Raw genomic sequence first — 23,325 nt, 5'->3', positions numbered from 1 at the left:
GCAAAGGTGCTGCCTTGAGCCACACAAGTCTGTTCACAAGCTCATCACTTATACATCATACAACTTCCGTAATTCTGTTTCTCTGATTTAGTTCTCTTTAGCTTGTCTCTAAATAAAAGTCAATATTTACTATCTTATTGACTCAGTTAATTTATACATGCTTTCACATGGTTTCCCAATTTGTTCATGATTTTCTCTCCATTCCTTTCCTTTTAATCTTATTCATCTCTGCCCATGCTAGGGGATGTTTTGGCTTGGTTTTTCCCATGACTCTCACTTAATATAACGATTACCTGTCTGTTAGTGGAGTGATCACAAGTCGAGGACTGTTTCCTAAGTATTCATAGAAGTACTGGAACTGGGCATCACAAATATTAACAAAGCAGTGTTTCTGGGTGTCCTCCCACTGGTGGCGAAGCTGAGATAGCCAAGCAAAAGCTTGGGGACTGACAACCTACAATCAGTGCACATTCATTATGTTACACATAAAAAGAAAAGAAATAACACTTGCGATTGAGTTGATTCTGACTCATGACCACCCCATGTGTGTACAATAGAATTACACTGCATAGAGTTTTAAAGGTTGTGACCTTTTTTCCAAGGTACTTCTAGGTGGGTTCAAATCGCCAACCTTTGGGACAGTAGTCAGGCACTTAACCGATTACACCACCCAGGGAGTCTTATTACACACAGGGCATTGATATTTTTGAGGCAACAAATTCAATCAATTAATCTAATCAACTCTATTGGTTCACATTTTATATCCTAAAATTCTCACGAGTAGGAAATCTCTCACATGTTACTACAGATTGTAATTGCGTGTTGATAGTTGAATACTTAATCAGAAATGCTTGTATAATAAAAGTCTTCCTTTCAACAGGGCTTTTACTGTAAAACAATATCAATTTGTTCAAGCAATGCTTTTCCCCTTTTATAAATCACCCCAGGAGATTAGATAATTTTTACAACTTTGTCCTCCTATTACTGAAATCAGATGGAAAAATGCAGCCTCTGTACTGAAATGACACATATTCCACAATTTCTGCCTGCTGGAGGTATAAATAAACCATATTTTCAACAGAGTCCATTCTAAAACCAGTCTGCTTTTAGTACAGAAATTTTCCATTTCATTTTTTTATTAAATCAAATATCAGTATTTTCTCATTTGTATTTTTTCCTGTCTTACTCAATACTATCCATTTCTCTTCCAATATGAAAAATAAAAAAACAAGCCCAGACTCTTTCAATGTACATGCAACCCTAAATTTCTTAGGAATCACTTGAAGTTACCAAAATAATTGTCTACCAATTTGTCTGGTAACTGCTTAGGTCTCAATATTACATATTTATATATTATAAATGTCAGGAATTATTAGACAAAGTCTATAACTCTTCTGGTACAAAGTAAAGGACATATGTTGGATCATAATCTGTCCTACTGCAAACAAATCATCAGGCTGAGAAAACAGAATATATAAGAAGGTTCAAGGTCATATTCAAAGGGTAGTATCAGAGGTTCATCATCAAAATGGCAATACATGGTCAAGTGGCATTTTGGAAGGATTAGTCTTGGATTAACAATTAAAGAACATTGTTCACTAATGGTCCTGATGCTTAATTAAGGAATATTTAAGTTTATGACTCACATGAAGAAGTATTTGCTTGTACTTTGTGGAGAGAATTAAAATACACTTTGATTCTAATAATTTGAGAAAGAACTAGAAAAACAATAAAATACATTTCAAACAATACACTTAAATTTTGGAAGGGGTTGTCTTTATTTACTACCACCTCCGGAAGACAAAAGTGATTTGGAGAAAGGGGATGACAGGTGTAATATGTCACTGTGGTTAGGCAGACAAAGCATACTTCTGGCATTCATAAGTAGGAGTACAGTTTGAAAAAAGATGAGAAAATCCTCCCTTCCCATTAAACACCACTAGCATCTAAGAGACACATGGACTTTACGGAAAGGTAGGGAAAGAGAGTTATTTACACACTGAATGGGTTAAAAATAACTTCTTAAAGAAAAGTGAATTTAGCCATGAGAGTAAAAAAACAAGGAATGACTGAAGTAAAAACCTAGAACTATAACCAAAACATTTCTCTTTCTTCAAGAGAAAATGGATTAAAAACACACAGAGATGGTATAAATGACATACACACACTTGTAACTACCAGTCAATAAGCCACAGAGGTGAGGCTAACAGGCCAATGGACCAACACAGTGATTTCTACAGCTCTTCCATCTTGGGTCCATTTTTTAAGATTCAAGGCTCTTGACTTGGCAAAACACTTTGAGATATTGTTTAAGATAACTCTTATCAGGATATTATTATTGTTAGTCACCACTGAGTCAGCTTCGACTCATATTGACCTTATGTATAATAGAATAAGATGTTGCCTGGTCCTGTACCATCTTCACGATCATTGGTATGTTTGAGTTCGTTGTCGCGGCTGTCAGGATAATAGGGACAATTTCTCAGGACTAATTAAAATACACAAACTTTTAAAAACAATGACTTTCTTAGGACTACTGACAACAAGCACTACTATCAGGAAAGCAACAATGAACAAATAACATTTCTACAAACCACTTGCCTTCTGAGAGATGAGTTTTGCCACCACATCTCTGGCGTGGACATCGATGGTACAAATTGTCATGATCTTCTGCCTGTCTCCACGTGGAAGTTCTCCCAGCAAAAGTGCAATCAGTGTGTTCAACTGAGAAACCTACAAGAAAAACAGTTTTTAAAGGAGAAGAGGGTTACAAATATAGAATCTAACAGCCCAATATTCTCCGAATTTGTAAAGAGCCCTTTAGTTTATAAAACAATTTCAAATATGTTACTTCAGCTGGTGCTCAAACAGCCCTGGGTAGGTGGAGCAGGGAGAGAGAACAAAATTAATATCCCTTGACAGAGATGAAGGAACTTAGGTTCAGAGAATGCTGATGACAAGGACAGAAGCAAAGTTTCCTGGCTGCACTAAACTGACTCTCCACTAATGATGATCTAGTCCACAACTTAGCTGTAACAGAAACAACTCGAAATCTTAAAACGTCAAATTAGGCTAACTTTTTAAAAAGTGTTGTAAGAAGTCAATCCCAAATTATAAATATTTTTTCTTTACAAAGGAGCTCATCTAACAATCAGTGTTTGTGAGTTTTGTCTGTGTGTGCGTCTGCGTGTGTGTGTGTCTGTTTTTTGTTTTGTTTTAGAAAGGAGATAGTAATGGTTACTCAGAAAATACAAAACATGTAGAGCTACAGAACATCCTACTTTGTTCTTCTTATTCACATTGCTATTCTTCTGTAGGTGTACTAGTCAATCTCTTAGATCAATATTTTTCAAACTGATGATCTCTCTTCATAGAACCGAAGCAATGGAATGACATGGAACCAAATGGAACAGAAAATGCTGTATGCATTACAGGTAGAATGAGCATACATTGTTTTGTGAAACTTTGTTTTTTGAGTGTGTACATACATGTGTGCACTTGATCTACCATCAAATATTTCTTATGGTAAACTGAGGTCAAAAAGGTTTGAAAGACAGTATCTTAGATGGTCATTGTGTTAGCATGAATATGTACACAAAAATATACCTGCTTTTAAGACTTAATTGTAAAGAAATATTCCTGCCTTACTCAAGGGTAGTGTACTGTAAAACGATACTGTCCGTTCTCCTCTTTAGTGCTGTAAAGAACAATTACAAACTGTTAGTACTTGAGATAGTTAGTAATAAGTGAATCTCACAGATCACCAGAAGCTCTCAAACCTCTGGAACCTACTGTTGAGAACCGGTTTCCCACAGTACTCCTACCACATCCCAGAAAACATAAAACTCTGCAGACTTCCCTGATACTACTGCACAGCTGAGAGCTGGGGACTCAAGAAAGTTGTATAGCTATAGTAAGAATGGAGAAGGAAGATGAGAACTATATGTACAATGTGCCAGGCACTGAGTAAGCACGCTGCCTACATCATCTCATGTAAACTTCACAATTTGTGGTTATCCTAATTTTGCTTGAAGAAGAAATGAGTTGCCAACATTTTAGCCAGGTTTACTAGTCAGGGAAGTCTGACTTCAGAGCATGAGCTCTTACCCATCATATCACATGGACTCCCTGCACCAGCTTCCACAAGGCCCACCCACCTCCTTCAAGTCTGAAAAGCTGTGGCCACACAAGGATCATTCCAGAGAGGCTGAAAATCAGGCAGAATGGAACACTGCTTCAAAAGACTCAAAAATGTGTACTTTAGACATTCAGGATATATAACAGCCTTACAGGTATTTAATCCACTTTTAATACCTTAAATCTATAAAAGGTAATTAAATTTTAACAAAAGCAGATGTGATCATTATTTTATGTATAACGTGTCCAGTCATGACCATCCCCTAGATTTGACATTCCACAAAGGCAAGTTGCCTGTCTTTCTCATTTAGTGCTATATTCCAGGTGTCAGAAGGCCAATTTGAGGCTTATACAGTTTGTTGCCTAGGCATCCATTAATTTCTCTTGGTTACCCCTTCACCCAGTTTCTGACATGGCCATTTCTATCTTGTCACACAGTCTCTCAACAGTTGTAGTCTCTAACTAGTCTTCCTGGCCATGCCCCATAAGGTTTCCCACCATAAATACTCTTGATATCATGTAATTCAGTCCCCAGCAGCTGTCGTTACTCCTTGCCCCTCCCGGCCACATTCCGTAAAATTCCCCGTTATAAAATTTCTCCCTTTTCCTGTGTGAACGCACTAGAAACTTATAAACTGAACAAATAAGACTTCAGCACACACTAACTCTGAGACTACACTCTGGTAACCATACGTAAGCCCTCTCCTACAGTTCCAGTTTGTTATTCTCTTGTCTCTGGATGCAAGCCCTGTGTGGCCCTGCTTAGAGGCATGCTGTACTTTCCTCTCCGGGACCTGTGAGTCTGAAATCCTATTTGTTTTCTGGCCTTCTGTGTGAGTCTCGCTTTCTTGTTCTATACCCAATAGACCATCCGCAACACCCACAGACCCTTTGGGTCAAAATTAAGATACCAAAGCCACTGAGGAGTTATCTGCCCATAGTAGGTGCTCAGTGAGCATTGGCTAATTAAGTGAATGAACGTATGTGCATAATAGTCCGTGCATGGTTAAGTTTCCAAACAAAATTAATACACCTGTTGACAAGAAAAGAGAGGCATTTTAACACTGGATATGTTCTCATCTGGTGGCAATATATCCAGTCTTTCCAATCACAAACCTTGTGCTGCTACTAGTATTTGGTTAAAAAGACCTGATTCAAACAACAGTAATAAATCTTATGCCTTATAAGAACATTTATAACTTTAAATGCCTCTACATGCCTTGTCTTGTCTCAGCCTCCCCACAACGTGTGATTTCTACATTATTTAGTCATTTTTCACCAAAGTTCAGTCAAATGAAAGATGATTAAACATACATCTCATCAACATTATCTGTAAAGCATCATATGTTGGGGCTCTTAGATGGTCTGTCAAGATTAAACCTTCCCTGATGATGCTCTTTTGTAAGTAATAAAATTCTGTACCACAAAAATAAATAATACTTGTAAAATGTCTATGTCATCTGGGTAACAGCAATAGGAAGCAATTACTACATGGTCATGCTATAATCGCATACAAGTTTATGGTCTGTGACATATAAAACATTCCTTGGCAGATTTAAAAAAAAAAAAAAAGTATCATACTATGTAATCAGCAGTTATTCTTGCCCTTGATCATAGCAATGTCACCTGATTTCCTACTGACCAAAGATATCTGCCTGAAGCCGACTACCCACATCCTTCTGAAACTCTAATGGTTGTTTACATGATATACCTTGGCTTTAGACAGAGTATAAGTTTATATTCTAAGACAGAAAGAAGCCTAATTTAAAGTAAAATCTAAACTCCTCTCCATGGGCCACAAAGTCACCCATGTCTTCCCACCATTCTCTTCCTACCTCACTTCACTTCAGCCACACACTGGCCTTTTCTTTGTTCCTCCACCATGGCTGCTTCAAGGCCACAGCAACTGTTTCACCTACCTGTAGTCAGCTTCCCTCTGATCTTTGCATGGTTGGCTTCTTCTCATTCAGATCTTAGTTCAAATTTATCTCCTCAGACTGGTGTCCCTGAACATCCTATTTACTATTACCGCTGTTATGGACTGAATTGTATCCCCCCCCAAATATGTGTTAGAATTCTAGCCCCATACCTGTGGATGTAATCTAATGTAATATAATTATTGTTGTTGTGTGCGACCTTACCTCCAATTCAGTGTAATGTAATCATCTTCCATAATACCATCCAATGTAACATCATCAATCACTCAGTTGAGGTCATGCCAATGTAGGGTGGTTTCTAAACTTAATGATTTCTGAGTTATAAAAAGAGAAACATACACATACAGGGGAAGATGGACACCATGTGAGGGTCGTCTACAAGCAAAGGGAACGCCAAGAATCACTGGCAGATACCAGAAACTTGGAGAAAGGCCCAAGGAATTGACATGGTCAGTTTGGACTTTTAGCCTCCAAAACTACGAGAAAATTAATTTTTGTTCTTTAAATCCACCTACTTGTGGTATTTCTGTCAAAGTAGCACTAGAAAACTAAAATAACCACCTACCCAATTATTCTACACACTCCTACTTTATTTTCTTCATAGTACTTACTAGCATCTGATCACCCACTTACTTATTTCCTTGTTTATCACTTGTCTTCTCCACGTAACTGTAAGCTCTAAAGGAACAAGGCCCTACTATCTGTTTTATTCAGTGCTATATTCTCATGCCTAGAATAGTGGCCAGTATAAATCACATGCTCAGTAAACACTGACTGTATGAATGATTGAAGAAATAGGTGAACAAACTAATGACAACAGCAATACACACCAGAACATTTTGTTCTCTCATTTACTCATTGATACAAGACAAATGTGGTTACTCTTTCCAGAGCTTACAGTCCAATGTGGAATGTGGATAAATAGTTACAATAATTGTTTGGTTAGGGCAGGTACAGAGTACTATGAAAGAACACAGAAGTGGGACTTTACCTAATTTTAGAGTTTAGGAAGGCATTTTGGAGGAAAGGGTATTTAAGATAAGACCTAAAGAATAAGTAGGAGTTAGGTTGTGGAGAGCTTAGGGGTTGGCCTTGGGAGAGGTAGTGTTTAAGCCAAAGGAAGCAGCTTGTGTAAATGCCCAGAACAGAGTGGTAGCCCAGTAAGGGTACTAAGTCTAGAATGGCAAGAGGGGAAAGAAGAGGTAGACTAGGTACATAACAAAGCTGGAGAGGAAAGCAGGGGCCCAAACACACAGGGCCTGGCCAGCACATTGAGGCTAGACTTCAATCCAAAAGCAATGGGAGTTTTAAGAGATGGGCTGGTAATGAGATTTGTGTTTTTAAAAGATTTTTCCAGATGTAGTATGGAGCATGAATTGGATAAAAACAAGATTGGAGGAAGAAAAACCAGAGAGGAAGATACTGTAGTCATCTAAACGGGAGCAGAGATTGGCTTGGACTATTAACAAAATGGATGGACAGTAACAGTAATAGATTTGGTGGTTGATTGGCTATTGGATAAAAGAGTCAAATCAGCTTTAAAGCAGCAGTCAAGAAATCAAAAGACTCATTGCATTGGGCAAATCTGCTGCAAAAGACCTCTTTAAAGTGTTGAAAAGCAAAGATGTCACCTTCAGGACTAGGGTGCATCTGACCCAAGCCATGATGTTTTCAATCACCTCGTATGCAAGTGAAAGTTGGACGATGAATAAGGAAGACTGAAGAAGAATTGATGCCTTTGAATTGTGGTGCTGGCGAAGAATACTGAATATACCATGGACTGCCAAAAGAACAAATAAATCTGTCTTGGAAGAAGTACAAGCAGAATGCTCCTCAGAAGCAAGGGTGGTGAGACTATTTCTCACATACTTTGGACATGTTATCAGGAGCGATTGTCCCTGGAGAAGAACATCATGCTTGGTAAAGTAGAGGGTCAGCAAAAAAGAAGACCTTCAATGAAATGGATTGACACAGTGGCTGTGACAATGGGCTCAAGCATAACAATGATTATGAGGATGTCACAGGACCAGGCAGTGTTTTGTTCTGTACATAGGGTCGATATAAGTTGGAACTGACTAGATGGCAGCTAACAACAACATGAGCTACTGATGAAGAATGTTAATGACTTTTTTCTAAAATTGGGAACATTAAAAAATTGAGTTTGAAAAGAATGAATGCATTATGAACATTCTAGGTCAAATCTGATGTCCCTAGGTGGCTCAAATGGTTAACACACTCAGCTGTTAGCCAAAAGGTTGGTGGTTTGAGTCCACCCAGAGGTACCTGGAAGAAAGGTCTAGTGACCTACTTTCAAAAAATCTGCCATCGGAGAACCTACGGAGCACATTTCTACTCAGACACACATATCATCACCATGAGTTGCAGTCAACTCACTGGCAATTGGCTTAGGTTGGCTGTCCCAGGGAGACTTCCAAGGGAGATGCCCAGTAGGCTTCTGGCTGTGCTTCTGGAGAGAGGTCTGAGACAGAGATCAAAGTCATCAGCAGGTTACAAAGGCAATTGAGCAGCCATAAAAGTGGATGAGATCAGCCAGGGATATGTATGTGTGTATTGATAAGTAAAAGGGGCTTAGAATGGGCATGTAGAAGACAGCAACATTTACAGGGCAAGAGGAAGATGATCCAGGAAAGAAAATTAAAGACAGCTCAAGAAGTAGATCAAAAACTAGAATTCAAATAGACATGAATATAAGGAGAGAGAGTACCTGAAGATACAGGAGTGTCCTCTAACTAGACTCAGTCAAGTGAAGGAAATGGTTTATGGGGAAAGTGAGAGATAAGAGAATAGGAAGAACAAAGGTAGACATTTAACTCAAAATGTTTGATTTTAATAGATGCTACAGACATAGGGCAAGCAGAAAAGGGAAAGAAATGTGGGGTCAGGGAAAAAAAATTGGTTGCTGTTTACATTTAATTGATGAGAGGGGCTTGGGAATGTTTAATTGCTGAGAGGAAGGAACCAGTAGCAAGAAACTGAAGACACAGTAGAAAGGGTATTCAGTAGAATGCCAGAGCAGATGAGATCCAGAGCACAGGGGGAGAAATGGCCCTGGACAGTTGGAGGCCACACCTTCTATCCCAACAGGAGGAGGATGCAGAGGCAGATATACCAGTCCATTTTCAATACATCTAATCCCTCTCAGATGATGTCAGCGGATGATAATAGCTAACATTTACTGAGCACTTACTATATTAAAGACACTGTTTTAAGATTATATATCTATTTATATTTACAACATATTTAATATACAAATAAGATTTAAACACTTTTGATATATATAATTAAGATTTATATACAAAAATTTTATAAGATTTTTGTGTGTGTACATATACATATATACATACATACATATACTTGTATACATATATAATCTATGTCCGCTAGGTATACATAATCTTATTTAATCATCACAAAAATCCTATGAAACATGGTGGACAGGTTTCATTGGAGCTTCCAGACTAAGACAGAAAAAAAGGGAAAGGTCTAGGAATCTAGTTCCAAAAACTAGCCAAGGAAAAACCCTACCGATCATAACAGAGTATTGCCCAATATAGGGCTAAAAGATGAGTCCCCTAGTTTGAAAGGCACTCAAAATACATAGTGGCCACAACAACAGACTCAACTACACCAACAATCGTGAAGATGGCGCAGGATCGCACAACATTTTGTTCTGTTGTACTTGGAGTCGCCACGAATCAGAGCTGACTTGAAGGCAACTAACAACAAATATTCTTCTTGTTTCATAGTAGTAGCAACAAGGATCTCTAGTCTTGAAACTCATCTACGAATTTTCATTTTCACCAGTTAGGGCAGAGGAAAGTGAACTAGGAACCAAGCTCCACATTCTTTGAAACTATCAGGGCCTGGTACTGTGGGACCTCAGTTTGTTGCCTTCCTTTCCAATTTTTATTTCCTACTCCTTTTTTAATCGTATTGCTAAAAGCACTAGCATGATGTTGAACAATGAATGTCAGTGATAGTGAGTACGATTACCTCATTCTTGACACTAACGGGAATGATTCTAGCGTTGCAGTATTAAGTATGATTTTCTCTGCAGGTTTCTAGGAGATAGTCCTCATTAGGTTATAAAGTTTTCTGCAAATGCTTATATTAGAAAGGAAGAAAGGTGTAAAATCAATAATCTTTGCTTCCACTTTAGGAAAACTTGAAAAAGAGTAGCAAATTAAACCCAACGTAAGTAGAAGAAAGGAAATGATCAAACTAAGAGCAGAAACCAGTGAAACAGAAAAGAGAAATAACAGAGAAAGTCAATGATTAATTCTTCGAAAACAAACAAAATTGATAAACACCTGGAAAGACTGTTAAGAAAAATAAAAAAAGCAAACTACCAACATCACGGAAAGAGGGACATCACATCAGATCCTCCAGACATTAAAGGAATCATATTTGAGATATCATTACCAACATATGTCTGCAGTGGGCAAACTTTTTCTGTAAGGGTTCAGGTAACAAATATTTTAAGCGTTTTGGACTGAGGTCTCTGTCACGAATACTCAGCTTTCTTGTTGTAGCATGAAAGCAGCCATAGACAGTAGGCTACATGCTGGATTTGGCCACGGGTGATAATTTGCCAACTTAAGTGACTCAGGGGAAATGGGTAAATTCCTTGAAAAACATAAATTACCAAAAGAAACAGAAAAGCTAAACAACCACTTAGCTATAAAATAAATGAATCCAGTGATTTTTATCAAAGATTTAAATAAGAAATAATACCAGTACTATACAAATTCTTTCACAAAACAGAGAAGGATATAACTTTCCAGCTCCTTTTAAGGAGCAAAACCTTGTAAAGATATCATAAGAAAAGAAATTTACAGATAAATGTCTCTGCTGAATATAAATGCAGACAAACCCACATCATCGTGTAAATACATCTGAAAAAGTTCAATGTCACTTCAAGACAAAAAACCTCAGTATCCAGCAATACAAGAATGTTCCTCTATTTGACAAAGGGCATCTACAAAAAAGCTACAGCTAACATTATACTTAGTATTGAAATATTAAATTATTTTTCCCTAAGATTGGCAATAAGGCAAGAATGTCTGTTGTCACTATTTCTGTTCAGCATTGTACTGGAGGTACTAGCCAATTCAGTAAAGCAAAAAAAGAAAATAAAGGGCAAAAAGGCTGGAAGAGAAGAAGTAAAACTGTCATTATTTACAAATGATGTATTTATATGCACAGAGTCCTAAGAAATCTTTAAAAACAGAACAAAAACAACTACTAAATCTAGTAAGCGAATTTAGCAAATTCCCTAAACATAAGACAGATTTTTAAAATTAATATACCATACATTGGAAAATAAAATTAAAACATTAAGTCCATATTAAGTATCATCAAAATACATCAGCTATCTAAAAATAAACCTAACAAAAAATGTGTAAGAACTGTATATTAGAAACAAACAAAAAAAAAGAGAAATTAAAGAAATATATAGAGAGATATACCATGTTCTTTGTAAGAACTACTATTGTTGAAATGTCCATTCTACTAAACTTATATTTAGATTCAATGCTATCGCAATAAAAGTTTAATTAGGCTAAAATAATAACCCAAAAAAAAAACCCAAACTCACTGCCATCGAGTCAATTCTGACTCATAGCAACCCTATAGGACAGAGTAGAACTGCCCCACATTGAGTGGATTTGAACTGCCAACCTCTTGGTTAGCAACCATAGTGCTTACCCAGTATGCCACCAGGGTTTCCAAAATAATAACTAAGTACTTTAAAATAAATAATGTGATTCTAAAAATATATACAGAGATAAAAACAAAACACCTAGATAGCCAAAAAATTTTGGGAAAAGAAAAAATTTAGAGGACATGTACAACGTGATTTCAAGGCTTAAAATAAAGTTACTGTGGTTAAGATAGTGTGGGTTTAGCATAAGGACAGAAAAATAGACCAATGCAACAGGGATGTCTAGAAATAGACCCGCATATATAACATCAATTGACTTTTGTGCAAAGTGCTAAGTTAATTCAATGGAGAAAGGAAAGATCTACGGATCATAGATGTAACTGAAAAACTGAGAACCATAAGTCACCTATCTAGAGAAGGAGAATATCTTCCTGACATTGGGCTACACGAGGATTTCTCATACCCAACAAAAAAATGTAAGTCATAAAAGACAAAATTAATAAATTATAATACATCAAAATTTAAAACTTTCTACTCATAAAATATGCCATTAAGAAAATGAACGGATAGTCTATTCATTTTCTGACAAAGGACTTATGTCAAAAATAAAGAAAGAAAGCCTACAATCAACAACAAAAAGATCAACTACTCAAAAAAAAAAAAGCAAAACCAAACTAAGCAAAAGACTTGGATACTTCACAACGGAAGATAAATGAATGGCCAATAGGGACATGTGAGAAGTTGCTTAACATCTTTCTTAGTCATCTAGTGCTTTTATAACGGAAATATCACAAGTGGATGGCTTTAACAGAGAAATTCATTCTCTCACAGTCTAGGAGGCTAGAACTAGTCCAAATTCAGGGTGTCAGCTCTAGAGGAAGGCTTTCTGTCTCTGTCAGTTCTGGAGTAAGGTCTTTGTCGTCAATCTTGCCCTGATCTAGAAGATTCTCAGAGCAGAAACCCCAGGTCCAAAGGACACACTCTGCTACCAAAGCTACTTTCTGTAGTATTAAGTCCCCCTATCTCTCTGCTCACTTCTCTTTTTTATATCGCAAAAGAGACTGACTCAAGACACAACATAATATTGTAGATTGAGACCTGCTTCATTAACATCATAGAGGTAGGCTTTACAACATTGGAAAATCATATCACATCACAAAATGGTGGACAACCACACAATATTGGGAATCATGGCCTAGTCAAGTTGATACACATTTTAGGGGGGACACAATTCAATCTACAACATTATTAGACATTAGAGAAAATGCAAATTAAATACAAAACCCAAAATCCAATTGTGGATTCGAACTGCCAACCCTTTGGTTAGCAGCCGTAGCACTTAACCACTATGCCATCAGGGCTTCCTAATTAAATACACAATGAGATATTTCATACCTACTAGAAAATGACTACAATTAAGAAGACTAACATCACCAAATATGGGCAAATACATGAAGCAACAGGAATTCTATTACATTGTTGAGTCTTTGTGGTGATAGATGGTTAGCTGAGAAAACTTTTATATTGCTTATCTTGAGACTTAGCAAAAGTGTTCTGGAAAATGTTCCAGCATACTACAATTACTACTTTTTTAAAGTCCAAAATGCTTCCAACTTTTTTTTTTTTAATGATTTTCATACAAAGCAGTTAATAAAAGAGAAAATACTTTCCTACCAGATCCTACCCTCCAAAACAAAAACTTTTGCTAAAGAGGCTTCAAATCTCAGTAGTTAAATGTATTATATTTGTCGTATTTCAGACTCTGACAAGGCAGAGGTGTAACTCCAAAATACAGCATCTTTGCCTTTAATCCCAACAATATCTAATGTGCAACCACAATAGGTCTAGGAGGAAAAACCGAGTTTAAGATAACTGTCTTGGTTTATTTATCTCACTACAATTTGGAAGTGAGAACTAAGGAAAGTAATTACTTGTTCAGGTAGAGCAACAATTATAGCGAACTCTGATCTCATTTTTAAAATTAAGCTATTTTAAAGGACTAGAGTTCATCTAGAAGCTTCTCACAATATTAGTAAGAATAATTTTAATTAAAAACATACCCCAGCAGATGCTTACATGCACTTTAAAAGAGAGAAAACCAGGAGGCAGAACCAACATGGTACCCTAGACAGCTGCACCATCCGTCCCTCTGCAGTAAAGACCTAAAAATACTAAATAAAACAGATAACAAACATCAACCCTGGAACCCCAAGCATCAAATGAAGGGATAAAGAAGTACATCAAACAGCAACTGGAAGAAAAAACTGACAGAAAACAGATGATAAGGAGAGGTACGGAGATTCCCTACCAACTAACATGGCACAGCATCACCATCTTGGAAAACAGCCAGCAACAACCCGGCAGGGATCACGGGAAGGCAACTTCATGGAGCTTCCAGCAGCAGCCAGAGCACCTGGCACCAGAGAAACATGCTTTCCCACCCCTCACTGTCCTGGTGAGCAGCAGCCAGAACCTCTCTAGCCCAGCAGCCCCCACTGCTGGGGTCCACAATACGAGCCTTCCCCCCCACCACCCCCACCCGCTCCACTCCAGCCCTTCCTACCACACAGCTTTTTTTTCCCCTTTCTTTTTCTTTCTCCCTCCCAGCTAGCCCTGTAGACCACCTCCCCTCTTCCTGAAGGTCACTGCTACAATGCCACGGCCAGAGAGTCACCGTCATGCGCCCACCCTGGGTCCACTCCATCCCCACCTGCTAGCTTCTGCTATGGTACCATTTTTGTTTTTTTTCCCCTTCTCCCTTTTCTTACTCCCTCCCACCTAGCTCCGTTCATATCTGCCCCCTCCACCCACAGCCAAACCCCTACCATGAGGCAGCAACTAGAGAGCTACTGGCCAACTACTGCCCCAGGTCCATCCTACCCCCATACACCAACACCTGCCTTGCTGCCATTTTTTTCCCTTCTTTTTGTTCTTTCTCTTCTATTTTTTTTTTCTTCTCCCTCCCACCTAGCTCTGTACTTCACCTTCCCTCCCTTCCCATTGGCCCCTGGGTCCACTTGCCAGCCCCCACTGTCCCACCATTATTTTTTCTTGTTCTTCCTTTGTCTATCTCCCTCCCACCTAGTCTCTTATGCCACCTCTATCCCCTTGCCACCAGCTCCTGTCAACACTGCTACTTTTTTCTTTTTTTTCTCTTTCCCTCCCACCTAGCCCCATATATCACCTCCCCTCCCTTCCCACCGGTCCCTGGGTCTGCCCCACCCACACTTGCAGGTGCCCACCACACTATTTACTTTTTCATTTTCTCTTTCTTCCTGTCCTTACTCACACCTAGTCCCCATGCTACCTCCCCACCCCGCCATGACCCTGCCATGCCACCACAGCTAGAGACCCACCAACGCACTGGTCCAACGCTGTCCTGGGGTCTGCCCCGCATGCATGGGCCCAATGCTGCCCTGGGGTCTGCCCTACACTCATCCATCGGCCCCCACCACACCATTTTTTCCTTTCTTTTTTCTTTATTTCTCCCTCCCAACTGGCCTCATACATCACCTTCCCTCCCTCCCCACCTGCCCCCAGGTCCACCCCACCCCCACTCGTCAGCCCACTCCATGCCTTCGTTTTTTTTTTTTTTTTCTTCTTCTTCCTTTTCTTTCTCCCTCCCACCTAGCTCCATACATGCCACCTCTGCCCACTTCATGCTGGCTCCCACTGCACGGCCATTTTTTTCTCTTTTTCCCACCAACCTAGCCCCATCCATTACCTCCTCTCCCTTCGTACTGGCGCCCAGGTCTGCCCCGCCCTATTCACCAGTCCCCCCAACTCCATTTTTTTTTTTCATTTTCATTTTTCTCTTGTTTCCTTTTCTTTCTCCCTCCTGCTTAGCCTTGTAGACCACCTCACCCCCTCCCCTCTGGCTGCCATTGTGCCACCATGACTAGAACCCCATTGAGGCAGCAGCCCACTGCTGCCCTGGATCTGCCCTGCACCCACCCGCCAGCTACGATACCTTCATTTTTCTTCTTGTTTATTTTTCCTTTCTCCCTCCCACCTAGCCCTGTACATCATCTCCCCTCCCTTTCCACTGGATCCTGGGACCTCCCAGCCCCCAATCACTGGGCCCCACTGTGCCATCATTTTTCTTCTTTCTTTTCTTTCTCCCTTTCACCTAGCCCCATATGCTACCTTTCCTCTTCCCAGCAGCCCGCACTGCACTGCTACAGCTACAGAGCCACAGCAACACTGGCCCACCGCTGCCCCAGGTCTGCCATGCCCCCACCCGCAGGCTGCTGCCTCACTGCCATTTAAAAATTTTTTAATTTGTTTTCTATCTTTTCTTTCTCCCTCCACCTAGCCCTATAATTACTCCCCTCCCTTTCCAAAGGCCCTTGGGTCCATCCCACCCTCACTCACTGGCCCACCTTTTTTTTTTCCTTTCTTACTTTTTTTTCTCCCTACCACCAAGCCATATACCCCACTTCCCCTCCTCCCTGCTAGTTCCTGCCACATGACCACATATAGACTGCCACCAGTGTACTGGCCTGCCGCTGCCCCAGATCCACCCTGCTCCCATCCACCAATCCTCGCTGTACACCCATTTATTTTTTTAATTTTTAATTTTTCTTTTTCTTTCTTTTCTCTCTCACACCATACACCATCTCCTTCACCTTTCTGCCAGCCATCAGGTCCACCCAGCCCTCAAATACTGGCTACAGCTGTGCCACCTCCCTTTTTTTTCTTTCTCCCTCCCACTTAGCCCCATACATCACGCTCCCCCCCTTCCCCAGCCCCCTCCATGCTGTCACAGCTAGAGCTACCCTGGCGCTCGGGCCTTCTGCTGCAATGGATCTACACCATCCCTCCCTTCCCACTACTTGACCTGCTGCTAAACAGTGGGAAGCAAGCCCATACCCCTCCCTACCTGACACATGCAACCATCTGGCAAGGGCCTGTGAACCATCCCACACCAACAGAGTGACATCAGGAAGCGGACAGTGTCTGCCCAGTACACCTTCAGGCACCTCGCTAAGCCAGTGAACAGAAAAACGCGCTTCCTTCTTCTGCCCTGTACACTGGAAAAGGTGCTGAGAGCGATCATGCCCACAGACAAGGAAGCAGCAAAGCATGCCCAGCCCGCCTGTTATTACATACCAAAACAAAACAAAAAACAGGTCAAAACAAATGAACATACAATCAGTCAATCAATAAAATAATACCTAAATGTTTTGTCAACAGCAGACATATGAAAACATAAAAAAGCAGGACAAGATGGCTCCAGCAAGTGATCAAAACAAAGAATCAGATAATCTTCCATTAGAAGAAAAAGCAGTAGAACTACCTGATGTGGAATTTAAAAGACTAATACGTAGGGATCTCCAAGAGATTCGGAAAGAGAGCAAGGAAAACACAGACAAAACCAATGAAAACACAGCCAAGATAAAGGAAAACACTGACAAAGCAATAAAAGAATTCTGGAAAATAATACAAGAACAAAATGTCAAAATAAATAAACAATTAGAAGTCATACAAAAACAGGAACTATAAACAACAAAATTTCAGAAATGGACAATGCAATAGGTTTTAGGTGCAAATTTGAAAAAATGAGAAAAAGAATTAGTGACACTGAAGACAAATCCATGTACATCACTTTACTTGAGAAAAAATCAGAGAAGAGAATGAAGAAAACCTAAGAGTTATGTGGGACACAAACAAGAGCAAAAATTTACACACGATCTGAGTTCCAGAACAGGTAGAGAAAATAGAAAACACAGAGAAGATTGTTGATGATTTAATGGCAGAAAACTTCCCAAATATCATGGAAGACGAAAAGCTGACCATCCAAGAAGATCAACAAACTCCATATAGGATAGACCCTAAAAGAAAGATTCAAAGACATATAATCACACTCACCAAAGACAATCTGAAGAGCAGCTCAAGAAAAATGAAAAGGGGAAACAGCAAGACTCTGCTCTGATTACTATGCAGAAGGCAAGGGATGACATATAAAACCTTGAAGGAAAAAAAACTGCCAACCAGTGATAACGTAACCTGCAAAACTCTCTCAAACACGATGGTGAAATTAGGACATTTCCAGATAAACAGAAGTTAAGGGAATTCGTAAAAATCAAACCATACTTACAAGTAATATTAAAGAGAGTCCTTCAGTTAGAAAACCAACATCGGACAATATCCAGAATCTAGGACACAATAGCAACAGCCAGATACCAACCTAGGTAAAGAACTCTTTATTTTATTTTGTGAAAAATAAAAAAAAGCTCAAAGATTTGAAACATGGGAATAGAGACGCCAATCTATAAATGACAACACTGTCAAAACAATAAAAAGGGGAATAAACGGTGTAGGTATAGAACTTTCAAATGGAAAGAAAGTCAGGTGATACCAAGTAATAAAAGGCTGGTTCAAACTTAGGAAGATAAGGGTAATTTCAAGGTAACCACAAAGAAAGTTAGCAAAACAACTACTTAACAAAATAAACAAAGAAAAACAGAGACCCAGTAAACACAAATCTATAACAACAAAAGAAATCAAGAAACAAAAGGAACTCAGCATAGGAAAGCAAGAGGAACAAAGAAAACGTCAACACCACAAGAAAAAGCACAACAATCTGACAGCAATAAACTCATCCGAAATCAATAACCTTTCTATTTGTTCGAGTTGTGGGGCTAATGTTTTGATTTTGGTCCAGTCTTCTTTTGATGTGTGAGTTTATTGCCAGAAATTGCCCTCTGAGCACAGCTTTTTCAGAGTAGCAGGATAGGGGATCAGCATACGAAAATCAGTGGGATTCCTATACATCAACGAAGAGAACTTCAAAAAGGCAATCATGAAAACAATACCATTTATAATAGCCTCTAAAAAGATAAAACTACTTAGGAACAAATCTAATCAGTGACATAAAAGTCTCATGAAGAAAACTGCAAAACACCATTGTAAGACATCTACATATACAGAAAAATGTACCATGCTCAAGGACAGGAAGACTCAACATTATGAAAATGTCAATTTTACCCAAAGCGATCTACAGATATAATGCAATCCTAATTCATATACCAGCAGCATTTTTTAAACAGATGGAAAAACTAATAACCAACTTTATATGGAAAGGAAAGAGGCCCCAGATAAGCAAATCATTATTGAAGAAAAAAAAACAATGTAGGAGGCCTCACACAATCTGATCTCTGAGCCTACTACATAGCCATCGTAGTCAAAACAGCCTGGTACTGGTACAAAGACAGACACATAGACCAACAGAACAGAATCAACAACCCAGATGTAAATCCGTCCACCTATGGTCAGCTGATCTTTAACAAAGGACCAAAGTCCATTAAATGGGGAAAAGACAGCCTTTTTAACAAATGGTCCTGGCAAAACTGATGTCTATTAAAAAAAATGAAACAGGGAGGGCCCATACCTGACACCATACACAAAAACTAACTCAAAAATGGATCAAAGACCTAAACATGAAACCTAAAACAATAAAGACCATGGTAGAAAAGAGGGACAAAGCTAGAAGCCCTAATACATGGCATAAATAGAATATAAATCATAACTAACAATGCAGAAACACCAGAGGAGAAACTAGATAACTGGAAGCTGCTAAAAATTAAACAGTTTTACTCATCAAACTACTCATCACTAAAAGTAAAAAGAGAAGCTACTGGCTAGAAAAAAAATTTTGGCTATGACATATCTGACAAGGGTCTAATCTCTAGAATCTATAGAATATTTCACTACCTAAACAACAAAAAGACAAATAATCCAATGAAAAAATGGGCAAAGGATATGAACAGACCCTTCACCAAAGGAGACATGCAGTCGACTACCAGAAACACGAGTAAATGCTCCCAATCATTAACCATTAAAACCAAAAGCCAAACCTGTTGCCATCGAGTTGACTCCAACTCATAGCGACACTATTGGACAGAGTAGTAGAACTGCCCATAGAGTTTCCAAGGAGCACCTGGTAGATTCAAATTGTCAACGTTTTGGTTAGCAGCCATAGCAGTTTACCACTATACCATCAGGGTTTCTATTAGAGAGATGTAAATCAAAACTACAATGAGATACCATCTCACCCCACTATTACTGGCGCAAATTAAAAAAATAACACATGTTGGAGAGGTTGTGGGGAGAATGAAACTCTTATGCACTGCCAATGGGAGTGTAAAATGGTATAATCACTATGGAAAACTATATGGCCTCTCCTTAAAAACCTAGAAATAGAAATATCATTCAGTCCAGCAATCTCACTCCAAGGAATATATCCTAGAGAAAGAAGAGCCGCAACAAGAACAGACATATGCACACTCATGTTCATTGCAGCATTATTCACAATAGCAAAAAGATGGAAACGACATAAGTGCCCATCAACAAATAAATGATAAATGATGGTACATACATACACAATGGAATACTATGCAACGATACAGAACCATGATGAATCTATGAAATATTTTACAACATGGATGATTCTGAAGGGCATTATGTTAAGTGAAAAAAGTTAAAAGCAAAAGGACAAATACTGTATGAGACCACTATTATAAAAACTCAAGAAAAGGTTTACACACATAAAAAAAATCTTTGATGGTTATGAAGGAGGGGAAGGGTGGGGACAGGAAAATACTAACTAGAGAGTAGACAAGTGTTAACTTTACATGAAAGGAAACACAACATACAATATAGGGGAAGTCAGCATAACTTGACCAAGACAAAGTCATAGAAGCTTCCTAGACACATCCAAGCACCTTGAGGGACTGAGTTTTTGGAGCTGAGGGCTAGGGACAATGGTTTCAGTCATCTAGGTCAGCTGGTATAACACAGTTCGTAAAGAAAATATTCTACATATTACTTTGGTGAGTAGCATCTGGGGTCTTACAAGCTTTCAAGTGGCCATCTAAGATACATCTAGGTCAATTAGCATAACACAGTTCATAAAGAAAATGTCCTAATACTTAGGAATAAATCTAACCACAGATGTAAAAGACCTATACAAAAAACAAAAAACAAAAATTCCAGACACTACAGCAAGAAACCAAAAGAGACCTACATAAGTGGAAAAACATACTCTCTTAGTCATCTACTGCTTCTGTTACAGAAAGAATGACAAGTGGATGGCTTTAACAAAAAGAAGTTTATTCTCTCACACTCCAGTAGGCTATAAGTCCAAATTCAGGGTGCCAGGTCCAGGGGAAGGCTTTCTCTGTTGACTCTGGAAGAAGGTCCTTGTCATCAGTCTTCCCTTGGTCTGGGAGCATCTCAGTGCAGGAACCTCAGGTCCAAAGGACACGTTCTGCTCCTGGCACTGCTTTCTTGGTGGTATGAGGTCCCCCATTCTCTGCTTGCTTCCCTTTCCTTTTTATCTCTTAAGAGATAAAAGGCGGTGCAGGCTACAACACAGGGAAACTTCCTTTACATTGGATCAGGAATATGACCTGGGTAAGGGTGTTATAATCCCACCCTAAGCCTCTTTAACATAAAATAACAATCACAAAATGCAGGACAACCACACAATACTGGAAATCATGGCCCAGCCAAATTGATAGATATTTTGGGGGGACATAATTCAATCCATGACACACACCTTGCTCACGGATAGGGAGGACTCGACATTGTGAAAATGTCAATTCTACCCAAAGCAATCTACAGATACAATGCAATCCTGATCCAAGTTCCAATGGCTTTTTTAATGAGATGGAGAAACAAATCACCAACTTCATATGGAAAGGGAAGAGGCACCAGATAAGGGAGACTTTACTGAAGAAGAAGAACAAAGTGGGAGGCCTCACATTACCTGATTTTAGAACCTATTATACTGCCATGGTAGTCAAAACAGCCTGGTACTAGTACAAAGACAGATACATAGACCAATGGAACGGAATTGAGAATCCAGACATAAGTTCATCCACCTATGAGCAGCTGATATTTGACAAAGGCCCAAAGTCTGTTAATGGGGAAAACACAGTCTCTTTAACAAATGGTGATGGCATAACTGGCTATCCATCTCCAAAAAAATGAAACAAGACCCATACCTGACACCATGCACTAAAACTAACTCAAAATGGATCAAAGACCTAAATATAAAATGTAAAATGATAGAGATCATGGAAGAAAAAAATAGGGACAATGCTCCCACCCCAGTGCCGTCGAATGCTAAAAAGTCAAATGCTAGGAGCCCCAATATATGGCACAAACAGAATACGAAACATTACTAACAATGCACAAATGCCAGAAAAGAAACTAGATAACTAGGAGTTTCTAAAGCTCAAAGACTTATGCTCATCAAAAGACTGCACCAAAAGAGTAAAAAGACAACCTACAGACTGGGATAAAATATTTGGCTAAAACATAACCTATCAGGGCTTAATCTCTAGAATCTACAAGGCACTGTAAAACCTCAACAACAACAAGACAAACAACCCAATTAAAAAATGAGTGAAGGATATGAACAGACACTTCACCAAAGAAGATATTCAGGCAGTTAACAGATACATGACGAAATGCTCACAATCATTAGCCATTAGAAAAATGCAAATCAAAACTACAATGAGATACCATCTCACCTCAGCAAGGCTAGAAGTAAGCCAAAAAACACAAAATAATAAATGTTGGAGAGGTTGTGGAGAGACTGGAACACTTATACACTGCTGGTGGGAATGTAAAATGGTACAGCTACTTTGGAAATAGATTTGGCGCTTCCTTAAAAAGCTAGAAGTACCATACGATCCAACAATCCTACTCCTTGGAATATATCCTGGAGAAGTAAGAGCCATCACATGAATAGATACATGCACACCCATGTTCATTGCAGCACTGTACACAAAAGCAAAAAAGATGGAAACAACCTAGGTGTCCATCAATAGATGAATGGATAAACAAATTATGGTATAGTCACATAAAGGGAATACTATGCAATGATAAAGAACAACGATGAATCCGCAAAACATCTCATGACATGGATGAATCTGGAAGGTATTATGCTGAGTGAATGAAAAAGGACAAATATTGTATGAGACCAATACTGTAAGAACTCGGGAAGTTTTAAACACAGAACAAAACATTCTTTGATGCTTACGAAGGTGGGGAATTCAATCACCAGATAGTAGACAAAAATTATCTTTTTTTTTTTTAATAATTTTTATTGTGCTTTAAGTGAAAGCAAATCAAGTCAGTCTGCCACATACAAGCTTATATACACCTTACTACATACTCCCATTTACTCTCCCCCTTATAAGTCAGCCCGCTCCCTTCTTCCAGTCTCTCCTTTCGTGACCATTTTGCCAGTTTCTAACCCTCTCTATCCTCCCATCTCCCCTCCAGACAGGAGATGCCAATACAGTCTCAAGTGTCCACCTGATACAAGTAGCTCACTTTTCATCAGCATCTCTCTCCAACCCATTGTCCAGTCCCTTCCATGTCTGATGAGTAGTCTTCGGGAATGGTTCCTGTCCTGGGCCAAGAGAAGGTTTGGGGACCATGACTGCCAGGATTCTTCTAGTCTCAGTCAGACCATTAACTCTGGTCTTTGACAAAAATTATCTTAGGTGAAGGGAAGTACAACACACGATACAGAGGAAGTCAGCACAACTG

At 39.1% G+C, this 23,325-nt stretch overlaps 1 protein-coding gene across 2 annotated transcripts in view; it reads right to left on the bottom strand.

Annotated features, from left to right (window-relative positions):
• The window catches only part of DNAH11 (dynein axonemal heavy chain 11), a 361,390-nt gene that overhangs the window by 232,552 nt on the left and 105,513 nt on the right, over positions 1–23,325 (bottom strand). For both annotated transcript variants that reach the window (XM_064290057.1, XM_064290055.1), the window contains 2 exons: positions 2,602–2,733; positions 294–454 (listed from right to left, as the gene is read on the bottom strand). In XM_064290057.1, the coding sequence (XP_064146127.1) occupies positions 294–454; positions 2,602–2,733 (293 nt within the window). The remainder of the gene's footprint in view (positions 1–293; positions 455–2,601; positions 2,734–23,325) is intronic.

The sequence above is a fragment of the Loxodonta africana genome, chromosome 8 (assembly GCF_030014295.1).
Source record: "Loxodonta africana isolate mLoxAfr1 chromosome 8, mLoxAfr1.hap2, whole genome shotgun sequence".
NCBI classification, from domain to species: domain Eukaryota; kingdom Metazoa; phylum Chordata; class Mammalia; order Proboscidea; family Elephantidae; genus Loxodonta; species Loxodonta africana.
This window is presented reverse-complemented; position numbering and strand designations above follow the sequence as displayed.